Raw genomic sequence first — 23,926 nt, 5'->3', positions numbered from 1 at the left:
TTACTAATCATAGGTTTCTTTCTAGAAAATATTTTATAAGTGGTTTTTTTAAGAATTGATCTTAAATAAACTATATTTATAACATAAAATGCAGTGTTTATTACTTCTGCCAAAAATTACTTTGGAAGTTTATATTTATCTAACATTGATCTAGATAATTCTACCAAAGTACGATTCTTTCTTTCAACTACACTATTTTGTTGAGGAGTCTTAGGAGTTAAGAGATTATGTCTAATTCCATTTTCATCACAATAATTTTCAAATGATTTATTTTCAAATTTTCCTCCATGATCTGTTTGAATTCTATGATTCAAATAACTTTATTCTCTTTGAATATACTTAGAAATTTTTTTAAAATCATCAAATGCATTCTTTTTAATAGCTAAGAATAATACCCAAGTGTATCTTGAATAATCATCTACAATAACGAATCCATAATTTTTACCACCTAAACTAGTTGTGTTAATTGGCCCAAATAAGTCCATGTGGAATAATTCTAAAGGTCTACTCATAGAAACTATATTTTTAATCTTAAATAAACTTTTCATATGTTTACCATGAATGAATGCATCACATATAGAATTAAAATAAAAATTAATCTTTGATAAACCAACTACTAAATCAAGTTTAGAAATTTTATTTAAAGTGTGGATATTGGCATGACATAACCTTCTATGCCATAACCAAGCATCATCATTTGTAGATTTCATGCAAAGTAAATTTAAATTAATATTATTTGTATTTCCTAAATTAATTAAATAAATAATTTTATATCTATTTTCTATAAGCAAAATAGTTTCATTATTTCTAATAATGTAATGTGAATCATGAAAAGAAACATTTAAACCTTTATCACATAATTGACTAATTGATATTAAGTTTTTTTTTTTAAACCAGAAATAAATAAGACTTTTTTAGAGTAATAGAGTTCTTACATATGGATCCAATGCCAATAATCTTTTCCTTTGCATTATCTCCATATGTGACATATCCTCCATCACTTGATTCTAATGTAGAGAATTTTGATTTATCGCCTGTCATATGTCTTGAATATCCACTGTCCAAGTACCTCATGCTTTTATTAATTTTATTTTGAAGGCATTCCTACAAAAGAAAATCAAATGTTAACTTTTGGATCCCAAATATTTTTGGGTTCACATTCTAAATGAGCAGTATGATATCTATTATGTATGATATATGAAGTGCTTGTATTTTTTGGAACCCATATAAAAGATGATTGTTCAGCATTCTGTGATTTACGAGCATAACAATCAAATGAGATATGTCCTTTTCTACCATAATAATTACACCAAATATTAGTATTTGCATATGGCTTTGCATGATGTCTATGTGACATATAAGAATAATTTTTATTTGATGTTGCACTTGATGGAATTTTATAATAAAAATGTGATTTCATGCATAAATCTAATCTTTCTTTTAATAGAATATTTTCTCTTTCAAGTTTACAAACAAGTAAAGAATGAACTAATAAAGAACTATTTTAGTTTTCAAATCATAACATTCATTTTTTAAATCATTCAAATTCATATCTAAATTTTTATGCTTTTTTTCTAAAATATTATATTTTCTTTTTAATTTTTTACACTAAATAACTAATTCATTAAAAGCATCATCTAATTCTTCATAAGATATATCATTACATACCACTTGAGAATCATGATCCGATTCTCCTCTAGCCATAATGCTAATGCTCACCTCTTCATTTGATGAACTTAATTCATCTGAATCTGGGTTGGCCCATAGAACCTTCTTCTTCTTTTTAAAATGCTTCTTTTCTTTCTTGTCACTCTTTCTCTCTACATCAATCTCTTTCTTCTTTGAATCAATAAAATTTGGACAATCTCCTCTTATATGTCTAGACTTCTCGCATTGGTAACAAATAATCCCTTCTCCTATAGGAAATTTCTTAGTTTAAAATTTATAATTTTTTGGATTTCTTATACCTTTGATTTTTCTTCCTTAATAAGCTTCCAAGTCGTTTTGAAAGCATGGCCACCTCATCGCTATCTTCATTAGAGCTTGATGAACTTGGCTCATTATTATCATCAACCTATAAGGTAATAGTTTTACCTTTCTTTTTCTCTTTCTTAAAAGAACCATCCAATTTATCCCTTTGAGCTATAATCTATTCATGTGCTATCAAAGAACCCAAAAGCTAATCAAGTGGATAAGTAGATAAATTGTTAGTCTCACTAATTACAATTATTTTAGCATCCCATTCTTTGGGAAGGCATCTAAGAATCTTATAGTTTAAGTCTTGATTCTTATATATTCTTCCAAGAGAATGTAATGTATTAACTATTTTCATAAATCTTGTATACATGTCAGAAATAAATTCAGAAGGAGACATATGAAATAATTCATATTCATGAACAAGTCTATTTATGTGAGTATCTCTAACTTCACTAGTACCTTCATAAATTATAATTCATTTATCCTAAATTTTTTTTCTTAATTTAACATGGAAATTTTTAAGTAATCATCTCGTAGAAGTGCACAATGTAAAGTATTACATGCCCTAGCATTTAACTCATCTAATTCCTTCTCTAATTTAGTCCATTCCTCAAATGGTTTTTAAATTCTAATTCCATTAATTTCTTTAGTGGGTGTGTGATATTGATGTGTAAGCATGTGCCACACACAAGAGTCTTGCTCTATAAGAATGTATTAATTCTATTTTTTTAATAATCAAAAGGAACATTATCTAACAATGGGGAAGATGAGTGGATTTTCCTTCAGGAAGTGAACCCTTAGGAAAACCTTGTGCCATAGTTTATAAGGGGATCAACTATAGAATGTTAAGAATAAATAATAAGAGCCAAGGCTCTGATATCAATCGTTGGATGACTATGGCAACCCAAGAGGGGTGGGGTGAATTGGGATTTTTTTTTTTAAATTTTTATTTTAAAGTTATTTTGAAAAGAAGAAATTAAAATGATTTTAAAGTTATTTTGAAAAGAATAAGAAATCACATAATTTTTATGAAAAATATAAAGAAAAATATATGCAAGAAATGAAGATAAGAGGCACAATATTTTATGTGGTTGGGCTCAAATTCAAATCTGACCTACGTTCACACTAGTCAACTCTTGGGCTGAAATTCTTTAATCCTAAACTTGCTTTGTAACCTCACTTCTATAAACCAAAGAAGTTCTTTCCAACCTAAGTACTCTGCTACAAGGGAGAGTACAATCCATTCTAATTACAATTTAAACTACACTAAGCTAAATTACTTAGATCAAGAAACTGAAAAATATGATTTGATGCTAATAATTCAAGCTCAAATTATCTTGTAATAAAATGTCCATAATATTTGAGGTGATCTTACAAATTAATTTTAATCACCACACTACTTGTAATTGGAATATTAAATTTACTCACTTTAAGATATATTTATATTTTGATAAAAATATGAATAATATTTTAAATAAAAATATTTTCTTGCTGATTTAAACTTTAACTCTTCAAATCAAAGAAAATGAATTAGATTTTAAATATAAATCTATGTAACTTTAAGAAAAATAAAAATACTATTATGCACTTAATTATTTATATATATATATATATATATATATCCACCTGCCTTCCTCACCCTCCACAAACATTGTGGCTTTTCTTGGAAGGAAGAAAATAAAAGGGGAGGAATGGAGGAGAGAGGAAAGAGAAACTTCATGTTTTGGTCACTGATTTGATTCACCACTTTTATGAAAAATCATAGATTATGGTAGATGAGTTTTATCTTATTCCCATTTTCAAAGATTTTGATTTTGACCATAAAATTTATTTTAAATTGATTTTTATTCATTTTTATTCTAATTTAGTGATTTTCTACAGCGTAACTTTTGGTATATCATAATATTGATTATTAATATTTTAACCAGTGGATTTCATAATTTCACCAGATAAAATATAAATTATTATGTTTTGTATGATTTGAATATAATGGAAATTTAAATATTTTAGTACAAACATTATTAATGAATATGAGCATGTGAGTGTGGATAAGTAAAAGCTAGTTTGGCTGATGTTGCCTGGAGACTAATTTACTTGTACAGGATGGTGGGCCAGTGGACTTTTATTTAAATATTATTTTTTAGTACTATCCTCTATTGATTCAGTAATTGAGGGTTATAAGGAGTTATTATTATTCAAATGGGCAAAGAGTGATGTTTCTATTTACTAAGCCAACGATTACTGATTTCTTAAAATTTTAAAAGTACCATGTAAGCCATAACTCCTTACTTATTCAATATGATTACTATACTAATTTAATGTTACTATATTATTTTTATTATACTATTTTATTATTTTACTGATTCACTAATAATAATATTATTAATTAATTATTTGCTAATTTACTATTACTATTTCTGAGCGATATAATATATTAAATTGATACTAATATATAATGATTGAGCATTATATGTATATAGACTTAATAGTACTACTATGATGGCAACTTTATCGATTTGACATGCGTACTAGTTTATTATTTCATTTCTATATAGATTTCATTGTTTTTACATTGTACTATTTTGCTAACCTCCATATTATATTGGTTTATTATTTTTCAAGCCTTATAATTACTACATGTATTTTTTTATTTTTTATAGATCCATGATCATATTGATTGCTTTAATTATAAACTATTTAATGACATGCGTACTACTTCTTTATCATATTTTGAGTTTAGCTGTAGGATTTAGTTACATATTAGGCCTTTTAGCTCATTATATTTAGTTTAAATAATTTTAGGACAAGGAAGTGGATCATGAGTGTTAGACTGATCATTTATAGGATTCCTTAGATTTTACTATTATTTATTTCTTTTTATCTTTAAAAACTATTTTGTACTCAAGAGTGAAAAAATGGTATTATATTTGTATGACTCCTAGATATTATATATGATTTTTCAGAGTATGAGTATATATTTATATTGATATTTTGTTCAATAAATTCATTTTCACTAATATTTATACTGATGATAAAAGAAAATAGAAAGTTCTGAATGTTGTTATTATAAAAAATAAAAGAGAATTCTTCCAATTTAGATTCTAGTGCATGATGAACTTAACATCAGAGTTGTTGTTGGAAGAATTGAATTGTAAATCAGACGCTATAGAAATTGATTGTGTGTCTGGTAGATTGGTTAGATTAAGGTGCATTATTTTGCATACAAAATTGAATATATGTGTAAATTATCCAAAAAAAAATTATGTATGTGAATAGTTAAAATTGATTTACTAAAGAAAAATATACCACATGAGCAACACAATGTCACTCCAATACCATCTTATATTGTTATACAATTGGCCAATACTCTAGCATAGGTAATGGGGATACACAGAGCAAGCCATCTAGGAGAAAGGAAGAAAAGGGGAATAAATATTGATATATATTTCATAAATTGAAGCTTCCATTATGCAAAGGAGCTGCAGGATCCTAGGCTACGAAAGATTGGTTATTGGGTATAAACAAGATATTTGATAGTATACAATATGCAGAGAATTGGAAAGTGTCATTAGAAGTATTTCTATTTGAAGGAAAGGTAGAAAAATGATTATTAGGATAGGAACAAGATAGGTTATAGGGGAAAGTAAATATAAAAAATCACTTGGGAGGAATTCACTACAGTGTTCAGAATATGGTTCGTACCTCATTTAGCCCGATAATAGATGTAGGAAGCTTTTATCAGACTAGAATAGGGATGCAATATATTTATGTAGTGTGAAGCAGAGTTTATAACATTATCTAGGTATACTCCTCATTTAATTCCCACCATAAAAGAAAAGTATCCCTATAAGGATTGAATAGGAAATTGATACATCCATTAGTGCCACTATGGATTCAACTATTTTTGAGTTAGTAGAATGGGCTAGAATGATAGAGATTTATTTGATTGTACTAACATCTAGGTATGATGTGGTCTCCAGGTTAATGTAAGAGGAGGAGGACTGGAGATGAATCAAGTTGAGATAAAGAAAGTGTCAGTGATAGGAAAAATATATATAATGATTTGAGGGGATCTGAATTGATAACATATACCAACAGCTACAATGAATGTATTCATTCTGGAAGAATACGTTTATGTCCATGTTATCTATTAGTAGAATGATGTTTTTAATGTGGATAGCTAGGACACATGGTATCAGATTATCTATAGAGAGGAAAACTAATTCTGGTGCTGGATACTTTAGGCGCCAGAAGTTACCTTCATGACATTGAAGGCTATATTCTATTGTAATTCTAAATTTAGCATGCAGTGCTGCAACACTGAGTGGTGACACTATGGCAATATATATATATATATATATATATATATATATATATATATATATCCATCTACCTCCCCTACCCTCCACTAGTGTCATCGCTTGCCATAGAAAGAAGAAAGAGAAGTTAAGGAAAGTTGCAGAAATTAGAGAGAAAGTTTGTGTTTTAGTCGCCAATATGCTTCACTGCTATTGTGAAAATTGCTCAGATTGCAGTAGGTGACTTTTATCCTAGTCCCGTTTTTAAAGAATTTGATTCTGACCATTGAAAATTTTTCATTGTTTTTTTTTTTTTACATTTTCTCTGGATTTATTGAACTTCTAAGTGTATCTTTTTATACATCATAATAGTGATTATTTGGGACATTTTGAATAGTTGATTTCATAATTTGACTTAGTAAATTTAAAAAAAAAATTGTGTTTTGTATGATTTGCACTGAATGAAAGTTTTTATATTTTATTACAAGCAAGCTTTTAATATAAGCATTGTGAATGAATATAAGCATTCGATTGGGTAATAACTGGTTCCTATTACTGTTATGATGCTATAATAATTATGTGTGTGAGGATAAGTAAAGGTTGATTTTACTTCTGTTGGTTAGAGACAGACTCACTTGTACCGAATGATGGGCCATTAAGTTTTCTTTTTAATATTTTATTTTGATGTTATAGTTTATTGATTCTTATAATTCTCTAGTTAAGAGTTATATGAAGATATAATTATGTCGATAGAAAAAGTGTTATGACTCTATTTATTGAGCCAATGGTTACTGATTACTGACTTACTAACTATTGGAAAAATACAATATAGGGTATAACTCCTTATTTATTTAGTACAATTACTATATTAATTCACGGTTACTGTATTACTGCAACTGTATAGTTTTATTATTCTACTAATTCACTTATAATATTATTGTCATTTATTCATTATTTACTGAAATACTTTTATTGAGCATGTGATATATGATATTGAGTTGATACTATTATTGAATGATTAAACACCATATATATATATAAGACTACTTTATTGTTTCAACATTCATATTGGTTTATCATTTTGTTGGTCTATAAATTTCATTATTTATGTACTAAATTATATTTTTGGCATCAGTATTATGCTGGATTATTACTTTACATGCCTCATAATTATCGCATGTATTTTACTTTTTGAAATATATTCATGATTTTATCATCTGCTATTATTATGAACTGATTAATGATATATATATTGCTTCTTTACTCTACTTTGAGTTCAGTTATATGATTTAGTCACACGTTGAGCTTTTTAGCTCATTATATATGGTTTAATTAACAAATTTTAGGCCAGGAAAGAGACTAATGAGTTATAGGAATTCTCGAGTTTTATTATTATTTATCTTTAGATAATATTTTGTACTAAGGAGTGAAAGGAAGGGTGTTATATCTGTATAGCTCCTAAGTATTGTATATGATTTTTGGAGTATGAATATAGTTGTATATTGATGTTTTGATTAGTAGATTTATTTTTTATGATGTTTATACTATCAATAAAAGAAAATAGACAATTTTTTTTATTATTATAAAAGATGAACTTAAGAATTGTTTCAATTTAGATTCAGGGTTATGATAATAATTTTTCCTAGCGTCACTAGGCTATAAAACCAGTGCCGCAACAGTCGAAGTCCCGGATGAGTTTTAGAGAGCTTAGCACCATAGCTCTACCTAAAGAGCATTGCAGTGTAGAATCACCCCAATGGTAGAGTGGAAAGTAATTAAAGGCAGTTGAATTGGTGAACCGATATAATGAGTGGGGAACTAACATATTTGTTGACCATACTTTTGCCTGCGGTAAACCAAATAATCAAACTATAAATCAAAATGAACAAGCTTAGTGCACTGACTCCTTGACTTCAATCATTGTTTAAACTTTACCATTTGGAGCTTCATACATTAAACTTTTTAATATGGGTTCCCTAACCTAGTGCATGACCTACTTAACCCAATTGAGCTAGCTCAACCTAGCCCAATTAATTAAACCTCATGACTGATGCATACAAACCCCAATCTACATCTAAACATTAATAGTTCATTTTAAACTAAGGTCTTAGTGGATTGAACATATTTGGTCAACCTAGCCTATTCAAATATTGGCTAGGTCAAATCTAGCAGAAATTTGTCAAACTAGGTCAATTTGGGTTAAATCACTAATTACAATCACATTAACCCTCTAAAATAATCAAGCTTATTTTATTTCATGTCTTCATTGAACCCAAGGCATGAATGGTTCATCCCAAAGTGAGTTGTCTTGGTCAACTTACTCAAGAAGGTCAAACCCTTTGCATATGCACTCCCTTCATTCAAACTTCATATATATGAAAGAAAACCTTTTGAACTCCAAGCAATCAACCTCTAGAAACCCTTCATGGTCTATCCTAGCCACTTTGAACCATGTTGACTAGTCAACATATTCAAAATTAACAAAAATAATAAAATGGTTAACTCACCTAAAGCTTGCATATTCCCTCCATGCTAGCCCATTTGGCTTATTAAAATCCACTCCAAAACCATCCTAACTAACCCTTGATCCCAATCCATGTCTTGAGTTTGCTTATACTCGACCCAATTATCCCCACTAGTGAAAATGACCTTATGTCAACCACTTCCCTACCTAAAAGTTATCCCCTAACAATCTATTCCACATTGCAATCATTCAAGGAAACCCTCTAATGGATCCCTCTCAATGGATTAGCATGGGGAGCTTAAAATTAATAGGGAAAACTATGGGATTCATTCATGCATACATTATTCTCAATCCAATGCACACCCATAACTCCAAGAATTTTGTTTTTAATTCCCTCAAGCTCCTCTATAATCCCCCATAATTTTCTTGGTTTTTAAAAGCTTCCATCAATGAGAATCTGAAGTGATCGAGAGCAGGTCCATCCAAAGCTTTCAAACTCCTTATTCAGACATTCTCTAGCCTAGACCCCTTCACCAAACTTGAGTTAGACCTCTTTGAGAAGGATTCTATCATGGTATATGTCTAACCCAAGAGTTTTATCTAGGATTTTTAATAGCTATCTATATAATTCATTTCAGACCATAAAAACTATTCCCCATTCTTTATCTGATCAAGAGGAACCTCTACCTAAAGTTTTAGGTCAAAAGGTTCAATATGTAACAAGTTAAGGAACATCTTTCAAACTAGGGTTTCTCAACCCTCTATTTAGGAAGTTTTTGTTAACATTTATTTTGATTTTGTCATCCCATCCACCATTTGAACAGTGGTTTAGGCTTCTATTGCACCTGCTATTTGTATAAGCCCATAAGAGTCGCTCACTTAAACCATGCGTAATCAGACAAAAAAGTAGGAACAGTTGTGGCTGAAGTGGAGTGAAAGAAATTTAATAATTGACATGGTTTAAGGTGGTTGATTTTTGAATATATAACCATAGGATGAGAAATAGGGGGCATGGTAGGTGGAATATCAGGTGATGCTTCAGAGATAGAAGCAGAAGGATCTGAAGATATAATTTTGTTGAAGTGCCAGACGAGGGGGAAGCTATAGCTTGTGAAGAAGTGGAGCCACAAAAAGAAGGAACAAGTGATAAAGGAGCAGTAGTTTTGGTAGTTATATAAGGGGAGATGAGTAGTTAAGAGATGGATTGAAATGGGAAGACATTTTCTTGAAAAAGGACATGACATGCAATGATAACTTTCCCAGTTATGGAATTAAAGAGATGATAACCTTTGTAGTTGGTGGGGTAGCCAATGAATATGCATGGAATAACTATAGGTGAAAGTTTGTGTGATTGTTCGTGGGGCTAGAGGATAACACTGATAGCCAAAAACATAAAGATGAGTATAAGATGGAGGCTGACAAAAGAGTATCTTAAATGGGGAAAATGAATGTGCATTAGGAGAAGGTAGGAGATTAATTAGATAGTTTGCTTTAAAGTATCATATACCTAAAAGTGATAGGGAAGAATGGCATCCAACAATAATGTTCACATTATTTCAATGATATAATGATGTTTGCATTCGACAATTCATTTTATTGAGGAGTATAGGGACAACTATGTATATGAGTAATGCCATGATGAGGTAGAAAGGAAGTAAAATTTTTGCTAGTGAATTCACCTCTGATGTCCGTATGAAAAGTCATAATGTGGCGACCGAGAAGTTTTTCAATTTTTGTCTTAAATTGAACAAATTTATGAAATATTTCAAACTTATGTAACATGGAAAATAACCAGGAATAATGAGTAAAGTCATCCACAAATATAATATAATAATGATACATGTATTGGAAGGAAATGCGTAGAGCCCCCACCTCCGCCAAATCATTAGAGTGTATTAATTGTAAAGGTTTACATGTAATTGAACTAGACATGTGAAAAGGTTACTTATGACTTTTAGCTTGATTACATATATGAAACAATAAAGAGGAAGATGAAATAGACAAATTAGGTTGTTGTTGATGAAAATGAGAAACAGTAGCATGGTGAGGATGATCCAAGCACTCAACGATCATGCAATGAGCTGGATGAGACAAACACAGAGACACTAGGAGCTGTGGAGGTCAATCGAACTGGATATAGGCCATTATGACTGCGACCATGAAGGAGGGGTTGATTGGTCGTCCAAAGCTTAAGTTGAAAATCATTAGCATCAATATAGAGATAACAAGAGTTAGTGGAGAGCAGCTTTGGACATAAATAAGAGTATAATTAAGAGAGGGAACATGATATACATGTTTTAGATGAAGCTTTCAAGTGGGTTTTGGTAATAATCCTTGACCAATGGCAGCAATGAAAAGTTGCTGGTCATTTCCATCAGAGATATGCTGATTCCCATGACATAGTTGTGGTTGTTGCAAGTTGGTAACATCTAGATTTAAGTGAGAGGATGCACCAGCATCCAAAAACATGTCTTGAGTTGGGTTGGTGTTAGTGGTGATAAATGCAGTAGATCCTGAATTTATTGGCTGATAGTTGAATTTTGCTCAAAACCAACAATACACTGCAATATATCTTCTCTTATACAAAATATGACATTTAGTAGCTGAGTAATTTGATTGAGCACCATGATTGGAGCTCGACTTGCCACCACATTATGTAGAACGACCATGAAGAACAATATCTTTACAAGCATAACCATGAAGAAGACCTCTGATTCTATTAAGAGTAGTATGTGCAAGAAGAGTATTAAATAATTTTACATCACAAAGTGCTTTACCAATTTGATTTGTCTCCTCACTATACAAAAGAGAATATAGTACATTGAGGCTTAATAGTTGCATATTTGTGCAAATTTTAAGGTATGATAAGATGGGGGTAATCCGTTTAAGGTGTATAAGATTATATCTTCTAGATCTATTTAAATGCTAGCAGTAGAGATTGTATCAAAATTCTCTTTAATAGTAAATAAATAGTTTGTCATGGATTGATCTTTCATAGAGATATAATGCAATTCATTTTTAAGTTACAAGATGCATGACCTGTTGGATACTTGTAACCTTTAATCGAAAGTCAGTCAAACTTCACTACACGTGCTCAAGTTAAGAATATACTACAATAGGGAGAGGGAAATTACAAAATATAAGATTGTTGTAAGGTTTTGATTAATCTAAATCCACTGATTGTAATTTGTATTGGGAAATGGTAGACCTTCCATGAAATATATATTTAGATGGTGGAGGGATATTTCCAGCGAGGAATTTTTCAAAGACATTGGTAGTAAAAACCTTAAGGATTTGTGATTGCCAAACTAAATAGTTATTAGAGGTGATAGGTGATTTTATCATGTCATTCATATTATTGATGAGAAACTTTAACTGAGCAGATTATGAAGTTATGACAGTAGCAAACTTTGGCTGCTCTTTTCTTAGACTTTCTAAGAGTGTTCAAGTCTATATGTTTTATTCATGGTCAAGAAAATAGAAGGGAATACAAAGGAAAAAAAAGAAAGCTGTAAAGCTTAGGTGCTTTGATACCATGAAAACATAAATCAACTTTAGAAAAGCAAAACAAAGTAAAGAAAGCACTCTATGAAGCACAAGTATATGCAGCTTTTCTTATTATCTTTTCTTTATAGTGAACCAAAACTTTATAATATAACAATTGTAACATATGGTGAGGATTCACATAATTTATTATCCATGGATGGTTGAGATGAAATAGACAAACACAGTAACGTTAAGACTATGGTGGACATAGTGGAGCAAAGCAGAAAATAATTGACACCATTCCATATAATCATATCATTCTAATGGTAATTTGCTTTAATACTTTCCACATTGGATAAGTGGCTTGATTGCCACCTTTTGCAAGGACCAATAGTGAAATCCTATGTAGAATACGAGGTTGAGTTAGCATCGCCACTAAAAATTTATTTAAATAGTTTAAAATGAAGCACAAGTTGCGGCTAAACACTTTTTATTACTATTTTGACTAAGAATACCAAATGAGTGGAGAATACATGTGTTGATTTTTATTTTTAAGAATAAATGTGATGGACAAGATTGTGCAAATTATAGAGGAATTAAGTTAATGTGTCATACTTTAGAACTATGGGAGAGATTTATGGAGCATAGGTTGTAGTATGATACTAATGTTTCTCAAAATCAATTTGGATTCATGCTAGGTAGGTCTATTATGGAAGCTATGCATTTATTGAGATGTTTGATGGAGAATTATAGTGAGAATAAGGAGGATCTACATATGAAATTTATTGATTTAGAGAAAACATATGATAAAGTTCCTAGAGATGTACTATGGCGAGTTCTAGAAAAGAAATGGTTTAATAATGCTAATATTCAAGTCATTAAGGATAAGTATGAAGGAGCTATTACTTGTGTTCAAACACAAGGTAGTTTGGCTAAGTATTTCCCTATTTCAATTGAATTACATCAAGGATAAGCCTTAAGCCCATATATTTTTGCTTTAGTCATGGATGTTCTCACTAGGCATTTATATGAGTTTGTACCCTAGTGTATGCTTTTTGTTGAAGATATTCTTCTTGTTGATAAGACTAGAGAGGGAGTTGAAGGTAAACTTGAATTATGGAGGTCAACCATAGAGTCAAAAGGTTTTTGTTTAAGTTTCAAACTTAATATATGGAGTATAGTTTTAGTTGTAATAGATCTAGTGGGGGAATTGTGACTTTGGCGATCAAGTCATTAATAAGAGTACACATATTACATATCTTGGGTCTATTATTCAGAGTGATGGTGAAATAGATGGGGATATTATTAGTACAATTCAATTTGGATCGTTGAATTAGAGGAATGTATCGGGCGTGTTGTGTGATAGAAAAGTGACCCTCAAACTTTAGGGAAAACTCTATAATATGGTGGTGTGACCTGCAATGATTTATGGCATATATTTTTCGGCATTAAAATAGAAGCATATTATTAAGTTAAGTGTTGTATGACGATGCTCAGGTGGATGAATTGCTTTACTCTTAGAGACAGGACACGAAGCACACATATATGTGAAAAGGTTGAAGTAGCTCTAGTGGCAAATAAGATTAGAGAGAGTCACCTTAGATGGTTTGGTCACACAAAATGGTGGCCTTTCGATGACCTAGTTAGGATAGTAGATTTATTATATTTGGCTTATGTTAAGAAAGGTAGAGGTTGACCTAAAAAGACTTTTGTTAGAAAATATTATAAATGATCTTTCTTTATTAATTTTAAATGAGAATTTGACTCTTAATAGGTCACAATGGAGAAAAGGATTCCTGTAGCGAACCCCATACAATGGGATAAGGGCTTCTTGTTATTATTGTTATTGTTGTTGTTGTTGTTGTTGTTGTTGTTGTTGTTATTGTAGTTTAAAATGGTCTGAAACTTTGAGAAATCACCTAGATTTCATCTTTGAGCCAAAGCTCATGATCTTGGACTCTATGGAATTACGGTGAACCCCTCTACATTTTAAAATTAATTTTAGATCATGAAAAACAATGTATATAAAGTGTTTTGTCATTAACTGCCCATTATATTTTAATTATTATTCACAAACCATTAGTCATCTAGCGCTCATCTTCGGATAAGGTAATATCACATAATTTTCCTTAGGCTTGGTGATAGGGCTAAGCTTAATAATTGAATTTTTAAAGTTATAGGTCATTATTAACCTAAAACTTTTGGAATTAATTTCATCCAATGCATATAGAATTAGGCCACTAATTTCTTGTGGAATGTTTGCATTATTGCAAGGGTTAGACACAATTAATTATAGACCCATTTGAATACTAGAAACACATAGGAAAATAAATAAGAGTTGTGTCTAGTAAACTTAGATAAATTATAGAAAATTTACTTAACATCAAATAGGGATAAAACTCAAACCTGACATATTTAGGGACATGATGAACCCTTGAAATTAATTTCACCTTAATTGAAGTTTATTAGGTTAATTAATTAATAAATCCTAAATTCAGCCCTATTTTGAGGCTAAAATATCTCAAATTCATGAGGGCATTTTATTTCCCGCCTCGCAGCACGACACCAGTGACTTCCCACTCGATTTACAATCTCTATACCCGCCCTAGCTTTATGACACGATGATGGACGCCATCATCGATTCCGATACCGACTCTGATGGCTCCCACGTCTCCGCCACCCCACCCAGGTCCTACCCTGCCTCTCTTCCTCCGAAGTCTAGGGCTAGGGGTTCTCCGATCGCCGACCCTAAGCGCAGAATGCCCCAATCCATACCACTAATGCTGTCTGAACCTGATCTCCCGCATTTCCCCGGCGTCGATCTGTCCAATCTCAACGGCATCTCTGTAAAGAAGATCCAGCGACCTCTGGATTCTCGGCACTCGACTTCCTTCTCCTCCCTTGTCCGATCTCGTCGCTCTTCTTTCGATCCATTATCTGATCCATCGAAAGAAGACGCCACTGTTACCCAGCATGCTACCTCCTCCGATCGCCCTCGCCCTGGGAATGGGATCAATATGGCGAAGCTTCACCCGAATTGGCTAGGTCCGGAGGCTCGATCGGTAACGACAGCTGCTGTGATGCCGAAACGGTGCAAGAGCGGTAGCGAGGGAAACTTTGTTCGGCTTAACATCAATGGTTATGGTAGAAATAAAAAGTTTTCGTACAGGTCCGGAAAGAAGAAGGCATTCCCGACTTCAAAATCTTGGAGATTTTCTCGGGGTCCTTCCAAAGCAGAGAGTTTGGCTTTTGACGCGTCAACGAAACAATGTACAATCTCAAAGGTTGACTTGGAAATTGCGAAGGCGGCTGTGGAGGTTGCTCGAGTTGAGCCTTCTGATGAGAATCTGAGGAAACTTCTGAAGCTTACGCATGGATATGATTGCTTCCGTGAAGGGCAACTGGAGGCTATCCGGCATGTGATTTCGGGGGACTCTACAATGCTAGTGCTCCCAACTGGTGCAGGTAAGTCCCTTTGCTACCAGTTACCTGCACTGGTTTTACCTGGGGTAGCATTAGTCGTGAGCCCTCTGGTAGCTTTGATGGTTGATCAGCTGAGGCAACTGCCTTATTTAATACCCGGTGGACTTCTAAGCAGCAACCAGACCAGCGATGAGGCTCTAGAGACATTGCAGAGGCTGCATGAAGGGCTAATAAAGGTGCTTTTTATCTCACCTGAGAGATTGTTGAATTCAGAATTTCTGTCAACATTCAGGGATGGTCTGTTTATATCTTTTTTGGCAATTGATGAAGCGCACTGCATTTCTGAATGGTCTCACAATTTTCGGCCTTCGTATTTGAGGTTGAGGGCATCACTGTTACGAACAGTGCTTAATGTTAAGTGCTTCCTTGCAATCACTGCAACTGCAACAACTCAGACTTTAGATGACATCATGGGTGCTCTAGAAATTCCTTCTACAAGTTTAATAAATACACGTCAAATTAGGGAAAATCTACAGCTCTTTATAACCTCAAGTGACAATAGGCTGAAGGATTTGTTAATTCTTATGAAGTCAACTCCTATGGTGGACACGAGAAGTGTCATCATCTACTGCAAGTTTCAGAAAGAAGCTGAATTGGTGAGCAAATATCTTTGTGATAACAATATCTCTTCTAAGGTATATCACGGCAGTCTTGCATCAAAGGACAGAATCCGTACTCAGGAACTCTTCTGTTCGAACAAAATTAGAGTGGTAGTAGCAACTGTGGCATTTGGCATGGGCCTTAACAAGAGCGATGTTGAAGCTGTTATCCATTACAGCTTGCCAGAAAGCATAGAAGAGTATATCCAGGAAACTGGACGGGCTGGGAGGGATGGGAGGCTTTCCAATTGCCATCTTCTTCTTGATGACACTACTTATCATAAGCTCCGTAGCCTTTTATACAGTGATGGTGTTGATGAATATGTAATTAACAAGCTTCTATCCCAAATTTTCGTGAAGGAAACTAATTTAGAAGAGAGTATTTGCTCCTTGATTAAAGAATCCACATCATGTAAATTTGATATTAAAGAAGAAGTTTTATTGACGATCCTGACAGAACTGGAGATAGGTGATGTGCAATATTTACAGTTGCATCCTCAGCTCAATGTTACATGCACACTGTGCTTTCACAAGACATCACCTGAAGTGCTTTCTGGAAAGGATGCCCTAGTTTCTGCTATTATTAGTAAGTCAGAGAAGAAGCATGGGAAATTTGTTTTTGACATCCCCACCGTAGTGAATTATGCGGGTACCACAGTCAAAGAGCTGTTAGATCATATCCGAAACCTTAAGTACTTAGGAGAAATCACATATGATCTGAAGGATCCTGCGTTCTGCTTCACAATTGTTAAGAAACCAGACGACTTCTGCTCTCTTACAGCCCATCTGGCAAAACTTTTATCAGAAATTGAGAAATGCAAGTTGCACAAGTTAGATGAAATGTTCAATTTGGCATATTTTGCCTTAAAAGAATGCCGTGGAGTCTATGGATGTGCTAGTCCCATGCATACCCAATGCATTCAAAAAAGGATTTCAGAATACTTTAGCAGGGTTAATAACGTTCATCAAGAGTTCAGCTTCAAGAGTCCACAAAGCAGCCCATTTTTACATGCAGATATTAAGGTGTTTTTACAAGCTAACTCAGAAAAGAAATTTACACCAAGAGCAGTTACTAGGATTATGCATGGCATCCCGAGTCCCGCTTTTCCATCTGCAACTTGGTCTACCTGTCATTTTTGGGGACGTTACACACACATAGATTTTCCAGTAGTCATGAAGGCTGCGACCTTGGAGCTAATGGATTTCTGTAAAAGGGGTAACACCTAAAGTTTTTTGTTGCTTGGAAACAAGTGTTCCATAGACAATCTGATCGTAGGGATCTTCAAGGTGAAAGTATGATCTTTGTGTTATCCAAAGAAAACGCTAATTTTATATTTTATAAGCTTTGTGACCACAATTGTTTGGCTCGTTTGTCTTTAATATCGTTCTAACTCTGCTGCCATCTTACTGGGTTTTCTACATAGTTTTTAGTCTTTCGGGAGTGTAGTTGAACGTGAGCCATATTTGTTATTATGAAACTATTGAATTGAAATATATTGTTTAACCACCAAAACTTAAAGAAAAAAAAACTCTAAAATTCATAATTAATTAAAGAAAATTCATAAAAGTAAAATATAACTTTAAATTATCTTAAAATTAAACCTTAGTTAATAATTAATTGAATAAATAAATATAAAATTAAATATTAATCTAATTAATCTCAAATTTTTAGGAATTGATCTATGAGTTATTCCTAACCAATGGTATCAATCATCTGAACATTTGTAATTGATTGATTAAGCAAAATCCATCCCTATTTCCTTCTATAAGGAGGGAGTTAAATACATAATTAAATCCTTTTCCCGTCGAGCTCTGGTGATTTGGTGGGGATTTAGGGAAACTTCACGGTTTTTTGGCTTTGGGAGTCGTCATCCATCCCCTTGACTTCCTCTCTTCCCAAGGGTAAATCTCGATCTTTTAAGGATGTTTTGGTTGATTTCTCTTCCTCTACATCTAGGCTTCACATTGTTCAAACTTTGTTTAAGGGATGTTCGGCTTTGATATTTGATGACTCAGTGGTTTCTCAGTTGGCTGCTTCGTTTGCGTTAACGCTAGTTGGCAAGTTCCTCCTTAGGCGGCCTAACCTTGATGTTATTCGAAAGTTTTTTTGTTAACCTAAAGCTGTCAGGTTCCTTCTATATCGTCTTACTTGATCAAAGGCACATTGCAATCCAACTGTCTAATGATCTTGATTATAGCTGAATTTTTTCTAGGAGATCCTACTATATTCAAGCTTATTAAATGCGTTTACTTAGATGGACACTAGATTTTGATGTTCGGGAGGAATTCCCAATTGCTCTTGTGTGGATTTCATTTCCGAATTTGAGACTTCTCTTCCTTAATTCTCAAATTTTATTTGGTTGGCGTCGATTTTTGGAAGGCCTTTACAAATGGACCAAGCTACTGTTTCTATTTCTTGGCCATATGTGGCTCGTGTTTTGATTGAGTTGGATATCTCTAAGAAACATCCGAATGATATATGGATTGGGTCGGAGTTGAATGATTATTTCCAAAAAGTGGAATTTGAAAAGTTGCCCATTTTTTGTTTTCATTGCAAAATGCTTGGCCATGAATTTAATGAATGTTATAGGTTGCATCCTCACCTTCGTAAGGAGAAGGATTCTTCCAAACTATCACAAGGAAATGCTGTGAATTCTGATTCTCATGACAATGTTAATCCTAAGCTTGGAGAGCTTGAGGGCAATACTCCCAAACCGATTGAGAATATTGAGGACCCCTTACAATTAGCATGTGCTAATACTGAACCGATTGTTACTAATGTTGATTTTCCTAATCTTGTTTAGGGAAAAAATGTTAACTCTACCTTTATCTTACCTATTGGTTGTGAAAATATGGATGAGCAAATGTTGGCTATTACCACAAATCAAAATATTGCTATTTCTAATTTTATTAGTCTTTATATTATTAACAAAAACCTATATGACATGGATTTTATGTTACTTTCTACTAGTTGTACTTATACCTTGGCTTTGAATGATTAGGAAAAAGTGGTGGAAGTTAATGCAGGTTTTGACTTATGTAGTAAAGATATTGTTGGGAATGGCCACACCTTGGAGGAGGGTGAATTGGCTAGGGTTGAGGATAGCCTTTCCTTTGGGGAAGGCAATGTTGAGCTTGTCATGAGTAACAAAGAAAGTGTGGAGGATGATTGTATGTTTGAGGAGGGTGAATGTTCTCAACAGGTAAGGCAGGCGGGCCAACACAATGATAGTAAGCTTCCTTATAACTCTCATTATCATAGTGATGCTTTTACTGATACAGAGGATATGGATATTGTTGCTAAATATTTTGCCAAAGATGATAATGATACTAGCTTTACTAAGTTTCAAAATAGGAGCGGCAGAAAAAATAATAACATAATTTTACAATCTCGTAGGACCACCCGTCATTCACAAACTAGTCTTTAACATTTTTTCTTATGTTTAAAACTATTATTTGGAATGTTAGGGGTATTGGTTGCTTCTCTTCTAGGTTGAGAGTTAAGAACTTATGTCATATTTACAATGTCTTTATTCTTGTTATGCTTGAACCTCTTATTAATGTTTTTAAATTATTTAGTACTACAAGATTTTTTTGGATTTAAGCATTTTGTTTCGAATTCTGCCAACAAGATTTGGATTTTTTGGGAGGACCCTGTTCGGATTGATGTTATTAGAGACTTTACTCAAGTTCTACATTGTAATATTGAATTTTGAAATTTGAACTGTTATGTTTTTTTTTTTGCTTCTGCTCGTAATACTAGAAAAAATATTATATGCGCAACTCACTAATTTTTGTAGTATTTGCAACTTGTCCTGGCTTGTGGGTGATGATTTTAACACGATTTCTCATCCTTCTGAGCATATTGGGGGCTCTGCTCCTAACTATCACTCTATGAAAGATTTTAACAATATGATTATGGATTGTAATTTAATTTACACTGGCTTCTCTAGTAATAAATTCACTTGGAACCGTGATCATTTATGGCAACGTTTGGATCGAGTTTTGTTTAATGAAAATTGGCTCAACTCTTTTATTACTATTTCTATTGAGCATCTTTGTAGAACTCTTTCTGATCACTCTCATATGTTGATTACTCTTAAGTCTAGGTAGATGAATTCTTTGCCTCAATTTAGATTTCAAAATATGTGATTGCTTCATAAGTTTTTCTTGGATGTTCAGGAAAATTGGCATGCCCCCTTGCATCCTGATAATTCTGTTCTTGGCATGAAGAGATTTTGGTTCAAATTGAAAAGACTAAAGAAATCATTAATTGGTGGAATCACAATATTTTTAAAAATATTTTCACTAATACTTTGATTGTTGAAGACAAAGTGAACTCTATTGAGGTTAACTGTCAAGTGTTCCCTTATGATGATAATTTCATCTTACTCAGAGAGGTTAAAGATTCTCTGTTTAAATTACAAGCTCAGGAGGAAGACTTTTGGAAGAAAAAAGTGGCTGCGAAACACCTTGCTGAAGGTGATAATAATACCAAATATTTTCATGCTTTGGTTAAGAGGAAAAGAGCCAAAAAACTCCATTAATAAAATCAATCATGATGATGGTTATGTTAATGAGGATGGTGAGGAAATTGCTAATTTGATTGTTTAGCATTTTCAAAATCGCCTCAATAAGGATTTTACTCCTGCTCATATTGATAACCCTGCTATTATCCCTAATCTCATATCTCAAGAGGATAATGATTTGCTTTCTAAACCCCCCTCTTTAGAGGAATTAAAAGAAATAGTTTGTGGCATGAATGGTGATTCTATGGCTGGCCCAAATGATTTTACTACTAATTTTTTCCAGAAAGCTTGGAATATTATTAGTCCTTGCATTCTTTCTGCTATTTTGGATTTTTTTGCTAGGTACAATATCCCTAAATTTTTTACTTCTACTTTGATTGTGCTCATCCCCAAGGCCAACTCGGTTAGTAGTTTGAATGATTTTAGACCTACTAGTCTTTGTACCTTTTTTGATAAATTGATTTCTAAAATTTTTATGTGTCATTTAACTTCTATTCTTCCTAAAATTTATCTCCCTATCAAATGAGTTTTGTTAAGGGCTGGGCTATTGCTGATAATATTCTTTTGGCTCATGAATTTTTTCATGACCTAGATGTTAGGGTGAGAGGTAGCAACATTATCTTGAATCTTGATATTTCTAAGGCTTATGACAACATTGATTGGAATTTTCTTTACAAGATTTTACAATTATTTGGCTTTAATTCAATTTTTATCATTCTTATTAGAAATTGCATTGAATGATCCTATTTTTCCATTATTATCAATAGCAAAAGCAATGGTTTTTTTAAATCCTTTCATGGCCGAAGATAGGGGGATCTTATCTCTCCTGCCCTTTTCATTATTGCGACAGAGTACTTATCTAGAGGCCTTTCCAACCTCTCTGAGAATCACCCTAGCCTCTATTTTAGAACATTGGGTGGTTTTCCTATCTCTTATTTATGTTTCGCTGATGATTTTATTATTTTTACGAATGCTTCTTTAAATCAGATTAATAAACGGTTAAATTTTTTTCATAATTTTGAAATTGTTAGTAGGCTTTCTTTAAACAAAAATAAATGTTGTTTTATTTCCCCCAACAAAGTGCATAATGCTGTATTGAGGCTATTAAAGCCCTGACTAATTTTGTGCAAGCTCAAATGCCGATTAAGTATCTTGAGGTTCCTCTTTTAAATGTCGTAAGAAATCCTTTCTTTTTGATGATTTGATTACTTCGGTGCAGAACAAGCTTTTGCCTTGAGATTCTAATTTTTTGAGCATTGGTGAGAGGCTTATTATCATTAGAAGTGTTCTTTGCTCTCTTCCTATTTATACTTTTGAACTCTTCAACCCACTCAAACTGTTTGCAATAGGATTGATAAACTTATCAATAAAATTTTTTTGGAAAGGGGCTAACTTTAACTCTAAAATTATCTGGTCATTTTGGGACAAGTGTTGTGGTGTGTTAAATGAGGATGCCTTGGGTTATAAGAGCATGTTTTATTTGTCCTATGCTTTTTCTTTCAAGTTGTGGTATACTTTTCATGCTAAATGAGCCTTTGGGCTAAATTTATGTTTGCTAAATATTGTGTGGGTGAACATCCCACTATTTGCTCATTTAACCAAGGCGATTCTAAAGTGTAGAAGAGACTTTGCAAGGTTAAATAGATTGTTGAGCCGCATCTTTCCGAGGAGTTGGTGGTGGAAATATTTTCTTTTGGCAAGATCATTGATTAGGTCCTCACTCTATTGATTCTATTACTAATACTTCTTCCACTGCTACGGTTAAGGTGAACTTTTTCATTATGGATAACTATTGGGACTATGATAAATTTGTGAATGTGATTTCCGACTCTATTATTTAACAAAATTTTAACCTTCCCCTAAACACTCAATAGGAGGATTTACTTTTATTCAATTTGTCAAAAGATGGTACTTTTAGATTAAAGGATTCCTGGCATGCTTTTAGAACCAAGGATGATACTTATATTATTTTCTCTATGATTTGGCATAAAACATTCCTTCAACTATTGCTATTTTCATCTGGACGATTTTACATAAATTAATTCCTACTGACAATAGTTTAATTAATAGAGGCTTTATTTTGCCTTCCAAATGTCAGTGTTGCTATCATGTGGAGAATACGCATCATATTTTTCTCTCTGATCCTTTAACTATTAAAACTTGGACTTACTTTGATGATATTTCTAAATTAAATTGCTTTAATGCTAAACTATAAATTATTGCTATTCTTAAGTTTTGGTTTGTCAAGTCGAAGGGTCATATTAGAAATGTTATTCCTTATCTAATTTTATGGTATTTATGATTGGAGAGGAATAATTCTCTTTTTAATGGTGTTGGCATGAACCATCATAGGATTATCAATAATGTGAAAGACAAAGTTATATACTCTTCTATGTTAATCTGCTTTCTTTCAAGAAGTTTAAGAATTATTACTTTGTGGCTCCTGTCTTAGGTCTTAAGTTGGATGGTGATCATCATCCTCCTTCTGGACCTAGGATTGTTTATTGGATCAAACCCTCTATTAACATTTATAAATTGAATGTGAAGGGTACTGTGAATCATCACTTATCAGGATGTGGTGGGATTATCAGGGACACTTATGGTAACATTGTCATGACTTTTACGGGTCCCTTTCAATTTTGTGATGTGAATTTTGCTGAGCTCTCGGCTATTCTTTATGGGATTAGGTTATGTATTTCTCATGATATTTCTAACATTGGTATTGAAGTTGATTCTACTTATTCTATTTAATGATTAAATAATCTGGATGAATCCATTTGCAATTCTAATCTTTTTTGTCTGGTGAGAGATTATTAATGCATCCTTTTCTCATGTGTATAAAGAGGGAAATGCCAGTGCTGAATGGCTTGCTAATTGGGGTTGTGATTTGGATTGGTTCACTGATCTTGTTGCTAAAAACTTACCTATCCCTTTGAAAGGGCTTTTATGATTAGATAAAATTTGTACCCCTTATGTTAGAATTTAATGGGGTTGGGTCATTGGGCCTTGTGATTTGCCTTACGGTTGCCTCTGTTTTGGCCCGCTGGTGGTTTTTGCTGGGGTGTTTTTGTTGGAGCCGTTTTGTTTCTA

The 23,926-nt window shown here is 32.7% G+C and overlaps 1 protein-coding gene across 1 annotated transcript; it reads left to right on the top strand.

Annotated features, from left to right (window-relative positions):
* Positions 1 to 14,797: 14,797 nt before the first annotated feature.
* LOC110094174 (ATP-dependent DNA helicase Q-like 5) lies at positions 14,798 to 17,658 on the top strand. The gene has a single exon (XM_020819335.2). It carries the CDS (start codon positions 14,847 to 14,849, stop codon positions 17,532 to 17,534), a length of 2,688 nt encoding a protein of 895 aa, XP_020674994.1. The 5' UTR covers positions 14,798 to 14,846; the 3' UTR covers positions 17,535 to 17,658.
* Positions 17,659 to 23,926: the final 6,268 nt, after the last annotated feature.

The sequence above is a fragment of the Dendrobium catenatum genome, unplaced genomic scaffold, assembly GCF_001605985.2.
Source record: "Dendrobium catenatum unplaced genomic scaffold, ASM160598v2 fragScaff_scaffold_1598, whole genome shotgun sequence".
In the NCBI taxonomy this organism is placed as follows: domain Eukaryota; kingdom Viridiplantae; phylum Streptophyta; class Magnoliopsida; order Asparagales; family Orchidaceae; genus Dendrobium; species Dendrobium catenatum.
This window is presented reverse-complemented; position numbering and strand designations above follow the sequence as displayed.

Coding starts and splice junctions, on each gene's coding strand:
- LOC110094174 (XM_020819335.2), top strand. CDS start 14,847: ATGATGGACGCCATCATCGATTCCGATACCGACTCTGATGGCTCCCAC.